This window comes from Pteronotus mesoamericanus, unplaced genomic scaffold (assembly GCF_021234165.1).
Source record: "Pteronotus mesoamericanus isolate MK-2021 breed Mesoamerican mustached bat unplaced genomic scaffold, CSHL_Meso_final contig_116, whole genome shotgun sequence".
In the NCBI taxonomy this organism is placed as follows: domain Eukaryota; kingdom Metazoa; phylum Chordata; class Mammalia; order Chiroptera; family Mormoopidae; genus Pteronotus; species Pteronotus mesoamericanus.
Window position 1 is genome coordinate 21,669,289 of NW_026555027.1, and position 14,189 is coordinate 21,683,477.

At 35.8% G+C, this 14,189-nt stretch overlaps 1 protein-coding gene across 1 annotated transcript in view; it reads right to left on the reverse strand.

Moving 5' to 3' along the window:
* Positions 1–13,902, reverse strand: part of GPR149 (G protein-coupled receptor 149) — a 53,734-nt gene extending 39,832 nt beyond the window's left edge. The window contains exons 1-3 of the mRNA XM_054576761.1: positions 12,886–13,902; positions 11,709–11,901; positions 6,663–7,120 (exon numbers count right to left, since the gene is read on the reverse strand). Coding sequence (XP_054432736.1) covers positions 6,663–7,120; positions 11,709–11,901; positions 12,886–13,902 — 1,668 coding nt within the window. The remainder of the gene's footprint in view (positions 1–6,662; positions 7,121–11,708; positions 11,902–12,885) is intronic.
* Positions 13,903–14,189: the final 287 nt, after the last annotated feature.

Consider the following 14,189-nt stretch of genomic DNA (forward strand, 5'->3'; position numbering starts at 1 on the left):
ACCTTTGTACAAAACCAGAGTTCTCATGTTAATATAGAGCTTAAGCAACACTGAAAAGTGAATAAATACTATTATAAAGATAATATTTTAAAGATAAGAAAAACCATTTATAAATTATATTTTACCACAATTGTTTAAAATTGTCAATCATGATTTAGTGTAATAAATATCACTTACTCTTATACTAGTCTTGGACTCCTCCTTTCTAATTACTCTGAATTTTATCTTGAACCCAAATTCCTTCTAGAATTTAACTCTCTACATGGGAATCGAAATTCTTGTATAGTGTTTTCAGAATTGTTGGTAGCTTTCCTCTGACTCAGAGATAGATGGTCCATTTACCTGCTATGGTTGTTGGAAGTACTTGAACGCATGGCCTGAGGTATCTTTGTGGCACTATTAAGAAACCCTTGCATTTGGCACCTGAGTTCTTTTTACTAGGCAGTAGAAAAATATCTATTATGAATACCTAAGTCACCTCCACACTCCAGGCTGAAATACACAGTGGTTTTCACTGACATTTGTTCATTAATTCAACAGCATATTAGAGTTCCTATTATGTGACATACATATCTAAAGTTTCCACTGCTTATGTTTTTATATTTTAGTATCAAGTACATGTATAAATGGTTTTATGTATTTGAAATCATTTATATTACAACATCTAATCCTCATAGCAGTCCTACGAGCTTACTAAGGGCCAGAGAGGTTACGTCCCTTGACTTAGATGATATTTCATGTGATATGTAGTGGTTGTGGCCATGGGCAATCTAAGGGAGAGTCTCCGTATCCTTCCCAGTGCTCCTCATTGGTATCACAAAGCCACTGCAGTTCGCTCTCAAATGGAAATCAGTGTGTGAAACACCTCTTTAAGATAAGCCCTCTACATGTCCCTTGTATAGGATTGTCATCCCTATGCTTCTTCTATATAAAAACCTTGGAGCCTCCCCTGGGGACACAGTACTGTATTCTGTTGAATTAAGTGACATTATTTCTGAGTAATTCCTGCTACATTTTTACTACGATGAATCAGAAGCTGTAAAATGACCTCCCTAAGATCATGAAAGTAAGTTAAATTCAGTTGATAAGTGCTTTTGTAAGTAATTTTAAATATCTCTGAGAGAAATTTAAAATTACTGAGTACACTTGGAGAAATGAATCTGTGTTGTCTGTTTATCTTCCTTCTTTTTTATTATAAGATTGTAGATGAAGAAATTGTACAAAGAAGATAGACTTTGAAGCCTGACGGATAAATTGTTTGTTCTTTGGTATCAATTAAAATACCTAGTACTCTGCAAAGCCTTTACTAGGTTTCCAGTTAGACATACATATTATAATACCCTCTGCTTACTAAATATTCATTTATTTATTTTCTCTCTTCTATGTTATGAATTAAATCTATGGTGACAGAGTGTCTGTTTATTTAACTGCTCTGTCTACCACCAGCACCAAGCATAGTGCCTGGCACCTGCCATACACTGAAAAACTAAATAATCAATGAATGAATAAGAGTCTCATATGTGGTGTGTTCACTGTGCATTATACACTTAAGTAAGTATTTGATATGCATTATCTTTTTTAATATTCACAATATCAGTTTTATTATTTTCCCATATTATCAATGAAGATACAAGAGTACAAATAAGTGGAGGTCAGACTGAACTCTGGCCTGCCTGTTTCCAAAGCTCAAGCTCCAATTGCAACATGCCAAAAGAGACTAGAGTAAAAAATACATCATCGTCTATGATGAAAATTAAGGGTTTTAAATATCATTTTGTTCAGAGTAATGTTTGCTCCCAATACATGGATGTTGGTAAGATACTTACTAGATTTTGACACTAAAATACTATAGAATTTTTGCTGTTTCACAGGATAATAAATGTGTTGGAGTCCTGGTTTTGCAACTTATGTTTGTATAATAGATGGGAGGGCTGGTTCAAGAAGTCTCTTCAAAGGATGAAATACAAAACAATGTTATTTTCTAAAATTCTTAAATGTTTTTTCCCTTTAATTTTTTTAAAACTGCTTAAAACTGGTGCTATTATAAATTGGTGATTTGTTAGTAAGTGGTATTAATTTACTGGCTATTTCAAAACTTTTCTGGTTTTACAGATGGTGTCAGTGAACTGAATTTAGATTTCTAAATCATGACTTAAGATATAGGAAAGATGGATCTTGAATTGAGATATAGTCATGACAGCAGAGTCTGTTTGCCTAGAGGCAAAGCAGTATTTTCCAGTGACCTCCTTGAAGGTATATTTCACTATAAAGCAGATAGTTTAGCATATTTTGCCTTGCTTTGCTAACACCTTCATATCACATAGAGTACAGGAAGCAATAGGGAACAGTTTCTTAGAATCTAATTCTGAACAATAAGGGGAAATGATTGACAGAATTGGAAAAGTTGGACACATAAGGAGAAAAAATAACTATTCTTAGAATCCATACTACCTGGGAGGAAAATTGGATAGAATAAACTGTACACTTTTAAACTTTCAGAGGACAAACTTGAAAAAAAGACAGATAAGAGTGTCAAGACTATAATTCTGGCTATATAATTCTAAGTAATAAAGTTAAGGAAGAAAAAATATTGTATTCTGTAATTCAGCAGTATAAGTCAGGTCAGGCTTCAGGGGGAGCTATAGAACAAATGACTCATTGCCAAAAATGCAATCACTGGTATTAGGAAAGCTAAATTAAGAAAATGATTTGTGGCTTATGAAAATAGTAAGGGCATGAAAGAGGACCTTTGGAAACATGTTCAGATTAGAAGATCAAAGAAAAGGATACACCCATTGTTAACAGTGAGCGCCATTATGTCAAGGGATGATGCAGAAAAGCAGACATGCTCAGTCCTAATTTCCATATGTATCCTTTGTAAGGTAATTTTAGAATATATAAGAATCTTATATAGTTCAATACGAAACAGAAAATCCAGTTAAAAAATGAGCAGATGACTTGAACAGATACTTTTCTCAAGAAGACATACAAATGGCCAACAGATATATGAAAAGATGTTCAATTTTATTAGCTATTGAGGAAATGCAAGTCAAAACTGCAATGAGATACTACTTCACACCTGTTAGAAAAGCTATTATCAACGAAACAGGTAATAAGTGTTGGAAAGGTTGTGGAGAAAAAGGAACTTTCATTTACTGTTGGTGGGAATGTAAACTGATACACTCACTGTAAAAAAATGTTGAGGTTCTTCAAAAAATTAAGAATAGAGTTACTATATGACCAAGCAACCTCTTTTCGGGGTATCACCCCTCAAAGTTTACAAACATTTATTTGCAAAGATATATGTAACTCTATATTCATCGCAGCATTTTACACAGTGGCAAACACATGGAAACAACCAAAATATTCTTCAATTTATAATTGGATAAAGAAAATGTGATACATATATACAATGAAGTACTACTGAGCCATAAAAAGATGAAACACTGTCATTTGTGACAACATGAATGGATCTTGAAACTAGCATGCTAAGCAAAATAAGTCAGCTGGAAAAAGTCAAGGACTATATGTCTTCACTCATGTGTGGGATATACAGCTGAAAGCACTAAATGAATAGACAAGAAAAACAAAAACTCATGGTATGGTGATTACCAGTGGGAAGGGAGCTCGGAGAAGGAGTAAAGGGCAAAGGGAGTCAAATATATGGCTATGAAAGAAGATTTGAGCTTGGGTGATGATAACGCAATGCAATATACAGATGATGCATCACAGAATTGTACGCTTGAAACCTATATAGCCTTATTAACCAATGTAATAAACCAACTTATTAACCCAATAAATTTAATAAAAGTAAAGAAAATACTTGTAAAGGTTAAGAAAGTACAATTTAAACAAAGACATAATAGGAAATAAGCTTGCTACTGCAAGAGTTCAAGATTTCTCTCTCAAAAAAGTTGCACTCAAGTTACTAGGACAAGTTGCTGTATACACATCATTGATGACCTTTAAGCTAATGGGAAATTGAACATTGGAACTGTACAGATGTTTCTCATTTTTCAAGTGGAAAGAAATCAATCAATAAACTAGAAAAATAATATTTACATCTATTCTTGGAAAGTTTCTAAGATCCACTGATGAAAATTTGAGAACCAAGAAAAAGAAGTTATGAGATGATGATACAATATGAGTTCACTAAGACCACATCTAATTAGACCAATTCTTTTTGTCCTCGTGGATACTGGCCTTCTAGCTCTATCCTTTGTGGTCTAAATGTGCATTGTCTATGTTCTGTCTATGTTCAGCCCTCAGGGAAAGTGTAGCTTTACAGAGGCGTCCTTGAAAGTTTACTCCCTGCACTTGGCTATGTGAAGGCAGACATAGCTTATGTATTTATATCCATACTGTTTCTATGAATAATATGTATTGACTAAATAAACTAATTAACAGCATATAAATAAAATTCATTAGAAAATTTTATATTAGTAGTTCATTAAAGCATCTCACAATATCCTGATGGTATATATATTAATAAGAGGGAGGAAAATATATTGATTGCAAGGGCAACTAACAAGATTAATAACTATTTAAACCAAAATATTAAAGACATTTTTATGTAAACCAAAATGAACAAGGGACTAGTTTCTAATGGTGTGCAACAAGCCTCTGTTTTTAACCTTGTCTTGCTCCACATTTAAAATCAACAGTTAGATACAAATAAGAAGGGTGACTTATTAAACTATGAGTGATACAAATTTGGGAAGACATTATACAGGTCAGGTCTTAGAATTAGCATCTGAAATCATTTTCAGTAACATTAGAAAAGGATGCTGAAAGTAATAGAAAAATGGGCTAACTGGAACAAGGGAAACTGAACAGAGATATAATTGGCTCCAAAGGACAGGCCACACATGTATAAAATGGCTAAGCAGCAGCATGAACAAAAGGGCATAAGGATGACAGCTGATGTTAAACACACCAGCAGTGCAATATGGCTTTTGAGTAAGCAAATGTGATCTTAAGATGCACAGAAGGTTGTTCAGCCTTTTGGCATCTCTGGGCCACACTGGAAGAAGAGTTGTATTGGGTCACACATTAAATACATCATGACACATAATCACAAAAAAATTTCATAATGTTTTAAGTAAATTTATGATTTTGTGTTGGGCCACCTTCATAGGCATCCTGTAACATATGCAGCCCACAGGCCACAGGTTGCAAGAGCAGTATAGCTCAGAGAGTAAAGGAGGAAAGACAACTTGAATATTCTGCTTGATTCTGAGTTTTAGGTAATTAAAAGGTTATGGATGACAGTAAGTGAGGTTGAGGAAAGTAACAATATTTAGTTAGCAGAGAAGAGAAAGACTGTAAAAAAATGGATAACCATATTCCATTGAGTTAACAGCAAGTGAAAGTGTAACATGATGGTTCTGGATGGACCCAAAAGGCAAAGGCAGGACATGGTGGGAGGCCCAAGGCAATGGGGCTCATCAGAATCATCTGGTCAAGCTTTATTTTTAACTTCTTTAAAATTGTGAAATATTCAAGAGAGCATTAAGGATACATATGTAGTATAAAAAGGTATAATCACTGTAAGATGAGAAAATAAACTATTGCCAGCACCCCAGGGAACCCCACGTATAGTTTTTTGCTTATTCTCTTTCTAAAAACAAACACTGCTCAAACTTCTGTGGTAATCATCTCCAAGCTCTTTTTTAATGGTTTTACCATTTTTACACATATTTCTAGGCCATTTAATTTAGTTGGTGTTATATGGTCATATATAACTTTATTATTTATATAATAATGCATTATATAAATAATGATGCATTATTTCTAGCAGATATTTCTAGAATTATGCTTTTGATTCCAGAGTACAGGTGCAAGTGGACTTTTATTTCTATTAAATCATGTAAGAAAAGGTTTCTCTTTCTAGTAAATTAATAGTGTGGAAAGCAAGGACACATTTAATTTCCAGATATGAGAGTTTGGAGGAAAGAACAATCTCATATCAATAATACATGACAATTTCAATAAGATAAAAAGTTTCTCTCATCATTCTAGGCAGGTCGGAATCTAGGAAAGAATAGTATGTGATTAATGTACAAATTTTTCTTCACTTATATAAGAATTATAAAATCTTTCTTCCATCCTTAAAGAGATGGAACATTCAGCAGGGCTTGAAAAGGCTGACTTGGCTGCATTCTGGAATAGATCTTTATTTCAGTGCTGAATACTAGAGGGACTAGTTCTAGCAAGATTAACAGGCAAGTTATCTCTTACATTGACAGCAGAACTATTCTCCTCACTATAAATTGTATAAATATTTGCCTTTATGTTAGAAAAAAGAAAACTTCTCTTCGGGACTTGTGGAATGTGGATGAAGAAAAAAAATAAAATCTACAAGTTAACTAATTTGAAACAAATTCTGAGGGTCTAGCCTGAATTTAGAAAGAGTACAATTCTCAAAGAGCCTATTTAACTCTGTCAACCCACAAATAGATGGATTTTTGAATGAAGATGTAAAAATAATTTTAAAAAATCAAAAGACAGCTTGAAATAAAGTTTAGTATTGTGGAAAATAATTGAGGCAAGTGCAATTAGCCTTGGATTTGACTGAATTGAATACACAACTGATGATTTTTTTCATTACTGTCATAATTGGTCTCACTTTAATTTTACATGAAGAATAATCTTTACTGTACCTGACGAGGGGTTCTTTCTGATTTACTTCTACACCATTCCCAGTCTGAAAGGTCTGGTTTCTGACTCTCCTCATGAGAAAGTCTTCTTTCTGGCCCTTCCAAAAAGGTGGTTTCTTCGTAGTGAATATCAACTTCTGATTTTTTAAATAGCAATGGATCAACACCCTTTTTATTGTGGGAATCCTCCTTAGCCTCTGGACTATCAGTGTTGGTGCTTTTGTTGATGCCTTTTAGTTTGGAGCTGTCCACAGAGGGAGTAGTGCTGATTTCCACTTTTACAGCATTGAAGATATTATGAGTGTCTCTCTGAGAGTCTTTTGTAGTTTTGCACTCATAGTTCATGAGATTGTGATAGGATGTAGAATTTTCATCATCATCATAGTAATCTTCAGGTGCTATTTTATAAATTCCATAACTTCGTTCAAAAGATATATTGAATTCAAAGCCTCTTCTCTTGGCTAAGTAAACACAAAAAATTCCATGGTTAGGGCAGAAGATATAAACAACAGTTGAATATACACAGCAAATAAAATTAGGGAAATGCATTCAACCTCATTACTATAATTAAAAAACTATCTTAATTTACTTCTTGTCAATTATGCAAAGTAATTATGCCTCACAAATTCAAGTCATTCTTAAACTCTGCGCCTAATTTTTCTCACTTGCATAATGAAGGGCTTGAAATACATACAATGCCAAGAACTCTGCAGTCTTTAAAGCAGTTTTATGTATCAAAAATTAAACATAAATTAGAAAACTCTCATATACATTCAATTTTAGTTTTAGTTTTTCAGTCTACCAATTTTATGTACATTTCTTTATTTGGGGATAAAATATAGTTTATAAATTTTATTTTCTAGAAATCAATTATTAAGTAGCTCTTAATATTATGTGAGTTACTCAGCGGACAACACCTTCAATAGATATAACTACTTTAAATATTTTGATGTATAATATTCCTGACATTTATGTTTCTAAATGCATACATTAAAAATCAGATAATGTTGCTATACTCTAGTTTTTAACCTAGGAAAAACAGCAGATACTTTTTTGACACAAATAAACTTGGAATTAATTGTTTAAAAAAGACATATTTCTGTGAATTGAAGCACTTTACAACATGTCTATAAACCTGATGAGTTACAACATAAAGTTTATCAGGAATACATAAAAATTTTATGGTTTAAGTCAGGGGAAATATGATAGTATCCTATCAATATAGTACTATTAGTTGGTGGATTTGGTACAAAGTCTTAATAGAATAACAAGGGAGAATATGACAGAAAGTGATACAATATTTTTGTGTAAATGTCATTAAATGCTAGATAATTTTTATGTATTTAGAATGAAGTTATATAAAAATGGTAGATAAAATATAAGTTAATGTTTGGTTTTTCATTTTTCAAAACATGGCTCATTTCAAAATATTTCCACTTGTATAATTTTACTTAATTTTTTCTAGTAATATAATCCAGTAAAATTCAATTAGGAATTTTAACTTACTCTAACAGTGTGAGAGTAAGAACTAAAGAAAGAACTAAAAGGATGTTTCAATCATTGGTGGGTTTCTCTTTTCTCTAAAAATGATGTAAAGTTACATATTGTCATGTAGGACATTACGCAAATAAAAATTGTCATTAAAAATCCCAATATTATCACTTAACACATTAAAATTGATGTTTGTGGCTATATATATTTTATTACCTGAATATTATAACAATGAATATATGAAGTATAAATGAGTAATGTTTTTGAAGGAATGTTCAGAGTGTACCAATGTGCCAGTAAAGAACCAGGTTCTCTGTTGCTGAGGTACAGGAGATGGTCTGAGGTAGGTTATGAGAAGAAAGTGAAATTGTGGTAGATACCACAGGGAAATAGAAGGCCAAGTTATGTATATAGGTCATGGGATTTAACACAGCAACAACCCTGCATGATGGAAAGCTTATTGGTCATATTTTACAGTTAAGAAAACTGAGGCTGCTAGAGGAAATCCACCTAAGATGACTTACCTAGTAAAGAGATTTGAATTTAAAGCTAACTGATTCCAGAACTGGAGTTATTAATTCTATGTGAAGTTGCTTTACTGCTAATCAGACACATGAGAGGAATTATGTTAATGGAAGCATAATGTTTCAGTTGTGCTGTCTTTAAGTCAGAGGAAGTACATTAATTATGAAGTGTAGCCAATAAAAACAATTTCTTGTTACTGACTTTCTTTAATGTTACAGATAAATTCTGACTGAGTTAACTAAGATAGATAATAGGTTATAACAATTTAACAGAGTTAACAGTGTTTGACTAATAACTTACAAGAAACCTAAAGACTATCATAACATAGTCAGGATCTGTTGAAGTCTATATTACACTTATGAAAAAGAGATACAATGTTGTATTTATTCTGAAAGCAAACTCCTGGATAAAGCATGATTAGCTCTTTTACTTTAGTTTTTCACTTTAATCACACTTTGTGAATTATAAGTTATACATATGTAATTGTATCAGCTTATAAAAATAATTCTTCAGTGAAATACAAAATCAGATACTCTGATTTTGTCAAAAAATTTTGTGAAATATTTTAATTATTTAATTAGAAAGAAAACATGCCGTGCAAACAAAATGAGCCTTAAAGCCATATCCAATGTCTGTGCCTGCCACCTGAGACCTCTCTGTTAAAATCATTTTTAATACTTTTGTTTTGAGACATAAATAATACAGATTATTTTTGGAAACAGGAATTATTATTTCTGCCACTATTTTTAATTATTGAATTTCACTGTTAAGTTGCATGTCTCAGTTTCCATTCAGTAAAGGTGAGATGTGGAATTATATTTACATCTGCAAAATGAACCCCTGGTATACTATGAGTTAGGAAATATTTTTCTGTCTTGCTTCTGGAGTTCACTCATAAAGATTTAAAGGGGGAATCTTAGTTTGTGAGGGAGAAAAAGCTTAAGAATGAAATCGGAACCACACTCTCTAAGGATCAAAGTACTATAATTGATCAAACACCTGCCTACTTAAGGATGAGCCATCTATGAGCTTTCAAAGTTCTGCCTGTGTCATCCCAGCAACGAAAAATGTGTGCATGGGGGCGGGGGTGGTTCTCAGCGCATTGTTGTTATTCAAAGAATGTCCCTATGGCAGAACCTGGGGTGATAAAAATGAATCGAGTCATTTGAATGATAAGTGTTTTAAATTAATATTTCTCACAATGTTTTATTTTAGAAACCATGCCTCTTTCTATATGCCTACATATTCCAATGCCTTTCTTGAATTTTAAAATAAATACAAATAAGAGCAATGGTAATTTTAGAGGAAAAATATTACCTTGATCTTAAAAGGCATGGTTTTGATTCCAAACAAGAGATGTGAATGTTATTGTTGATTCTACCTTAGGCTCTTCTATCTTGGTTGCACAAGACAGAATACTTCCTAGACCATTTGCAGTGATAAATCTGTTGTATTGCTTCATTTTCAGCTCTGACACAGATGTTCTTTACTCCTTAAAGTGACTGCCTTCCACCACTTCACTAAGACTTTTCATTTTCACTGGCACTAGACACTTTTTGTTTCTTTCACAACCTTAAGTGCTGCAAGATAGGGCTAGTTCACTAGTTTAGCCGCAAAACATTCACTTTAAGACTGTTAGAATTTTCAGACTTGTTAATGATTTTATAAGCTATATTTTCTTCTATGTGGCCTGAAAAATATTTGTCATTAATATTCTCTATCATTGTTGCTCTGGATATTAATCTCCATAAGTACATAATTATTTTAAGTTCTATAGCTATTTTATTTAAGATATAAACTTGGCATTTATTAAAAAATAAAACTTATGGAATCCTTAACACTAAAAAATATACTGGTCATTTGAAAAATGTTTAGATATACTAAATTTTAAATGTTAATAATACATGGAAAATGACCAGATCTTGACTGCTTGTCAATGATTATAAAATGTCAATGAAATAACCCTATTGCAGAATTGATTACAGAACATACTTTAATGTTCTCTAGTTTTTACCACTCCTATAAGTCTCTGATGTGAATTGCTTTTATTTACCATTTCTTCTTTGTTAAAAAAAATAATATTCTTGCTTATTCTGAGCAAAGGACAATTAATGCAATAGGTACTTGAGCGTGCATTGATGCATTCTTAGATTTGTTAAATGATACAACATCCTATCTTTGTCTATAATGACAAAACAATATCCTTTTTCTTCCAAGCAAAGTCAAAATATACAGGCCATTCCTCAACTTCTCTTGTCTCAGCATGGGAACACTCACACTCCAGTGAGTTTTATAATCAGCTCACTCCTATGCCTTTTTAAGACAGTTTTTTTTTTTTTTGGAGTGAATAGCATGGCTAGATTCATGTATAACATACATTGATAAACTCTGCTCCCTTTTTCCTTTTTAAAAACTCAGGTGTTTTGTGGGGTTTTTTGTTTTGTGTGTTTTCTAGAAGCAAAGGTATATACTTCAATTGTGTTTTAGAACTGTTTTCAAGCATTTTTGCCTAAACTGAAAACTCTTCAAAACCCTGGAAGAAGACAAGCAACAAAATAATAAAAAGGTTTTTTTTTTTTTACTGTCCCAATAAATAATAATGGACTAGAATATAATGAGTTTTTAACTCTTTAGAGAATTCATCTCTTTTCAGGCGCAGGCTTCTTCATGCAGATTTGGAAGATGGATTTATTTTCTACTCTGTGCTAAAAGCTACACTGGATATAACACCTAAGAGCCTTTGTTGACTTCATGCTGTTTTGAATACAGTCTTTCTCTTCCTTTCTTACATAAAATCATTATTCAATGTATAAGCCCTTCACAGAGTTGTTTTAAACTTACCTCATTCTAAACTTCCTTCCAACACTATGCAAAGAATTGTTTCACATTATAATTTCTTCCCTCTATTTACCATTTGCATTTGTCCTCGGACACTTCATTCATTGCTCAGGCAACTTTCCCAACAGGCCACTTTTCTGTATTTGGCTGTGTGCATATTGTTCCCAACTGGTGGGTCCACTGTTGGAGACTTACATTTTTTTCCATCCGATGCCACTGCATACGCATCCTGCTTGCAGTTGATGATGCAGCCACAAGGCAAGTGGGTCCAGTGTTTGGACAAGACAAACACCGGGGTTACAGTTGTAGCCAGCAGGGTTAGTAGAAAGCTGAGTGACTCGAAGGGAAGGCTCTGAAAACCCATCACGTGCTGGACCACCATGTGGATCTGCAAAGGCAGAGAGCTTCAGATATATCCCAGCATCACATTTTTTACTTCCCCAAGCCTTTCCCCCAAGCATACTGCCTAAGACCTCTTCTTCTGACCCCTTCACTGCCTGAGACCCGGAAGCTCTGCTTCTGGGCCAGCACCCCTGGCTTTAGTGGTGGATTCCTGGGATCTCTGATGCTCCAGACAGAGCAGGACTTTGGAGGTTTACACTCCCGAGTGCCTGGTTTGTGCCTGCTGCCAGGTTAGGTCTCCACCAAGGAAGCACAGTCACAAAGCGGAGGAAGCTATAGGGAAAACAGGCAGATGTCTGTGAAAGCTGAACCTGTTACTCCAGATGGCCCTTTGTCACATCCCTGGACCTTCCTCTCCATCCAGGCCTGCTTGTCAGAGCAGGATGCCACCCTGCCACCTCCCAACGGGGATCCCTCACAGAGGCTTGAACAAAAGCCTGTTTTGTCTCCTGTCTTTTCTCTTTACTTCTGATTGAACCTCTCCTCCCTTCCTGCTGGGGTGGGCGTTTCCTCCTTACCAGGCAAGAAAGGAGTGGAGAGAAGAGAAGGGTAGAGCAACAGAAGGTTGGGGAAAAATAACAAACACAGAGGCCCCCACCCCGCCCACCTTTAAAAAAAAAAAACTACCTTCCGTTCTGAATACTCCCAGGTATTGCCATGAGAGAAGAGAATACCCTTGGCCACGACAAATCTAGGAAAACTAGGTATCTAACGCCCCAAACTCTCCCTGCTCCTCCCCAATTTTAATTTTGAAAGAAGCATTTGGTATCAAGGTTTTTCTGCGGATCAGCGCTACAATTCAGCTGCCTTACTACAAGTGGGTCTTTAAAACCCTGCTAGATTCAGTTGGAAGTGGACTTAACTGCGCTGTCTCTTGGTGACTCCAAACCAGGGACTCTGGTCCCAACATGCACTCACACTGTCTGGCACACGCACCCCACCCGCGCACAGTGAGCAACTGTACTTTTACCATCATGGGAAGCCAAAGAATGACTTTTGTCAGCGCTAGGATCAAAGAGAAGCGCTTCTGCGCTATGCTCACGGTGAAGCTCCTGGTGCCATAGAGGGTCCCCGGGTTCTCACGCCTGCAGGCTCCAGCCCCAGCCGAGGCAGTGCGCCCTGGCGCGCGCCCGTGCTCAGTCGTCGCGGGCAGACCCGGCCCAAACGCAGTGTCCGAGCTCGGGGAGCATCCCGCAAAGCAACGCAGAGCAGGGCCCAGAGCATCATCTGGGGACAGGGAAAGCACTCTCTCCGCAGTTGATGGGGTCCCAGGAGTAGAAGTTCCGCGGGAAATTTCCTGGTAGTTGGCGTAGAGTCTCAGTGGCTCGTCTGAACACAGCAGCTGGTGAATGAGCGGGACCGAGAGACCGGCGAGCAGTCCGAAGGCTGAGGTGTACACAGCGAAGAGGAGCAGCACGTAGGAGCTGGAGCAGTCTGCCAAGCAGCCCCAAGGCGTGCGCACGAAAGCGCCCCAGCCACACAGTGGGAGCCCGGAGAGCAGCAGACTGGCTGCCCACACGGTCAGTGCCACGCCAAGCACCTGGCTGGATCTTCTGGAGGCTGCCTGGCTCCCTGCAGTCCTGTGCATCGTGTAAAAGTTGTATGAGACTAGGAGAGTCGCCTTCAAGTTGCTTGAGAGGCCCTGGCATAAATATAGTAAGGCAGAGGTGGTGCATAGAGACTGGAAGTAATCGGGGACCTCATTTAGCCACTGCAAAAACATGAAGATGGTCACCGACAGGACGCTCATGAGATCATCCCCAGACCAGGAAGCCACAAGCATGGACACAACAGTTCTGTTCTGCATTTTCAGCAGGGAAACTAGTGAATAAATGCTGCCTGCCAGGGCTGCAAGAGTCATTAAGCATGTCAGGCAAAAAAGATAGATGTTCAGAGTTCCTGGCGGATTTAAAAGGTCTGTCGAATTATGATTTTCTTTCCATTGGCTAGAGTCATTTGTTGATAAGTTACTAAGAAATACAGACATTGTCCTTGGTCAATATTTAATTTCCCTTTCAAAATGCAGCATAGCTGTTAGTTGCAAATCGCATCTCATTTTCTTCTACTAAGTTTCCCTGTAGATGTTCCCCGGTCAGTCGAGCAAAAAAAATGGTCAGGCATTTCTCCTTTAGATCTGACTCAACTCATATTTAAAAATTGAATTCCATTTAAAGCATCAATAAAAACTTTTCAACATTTCAATTAAAAACAAACAAACCAAAACCTCCTTCCTAAAACCATCAAGTTTCAGGCGTGAAAGCAAAAGCTCCTCAG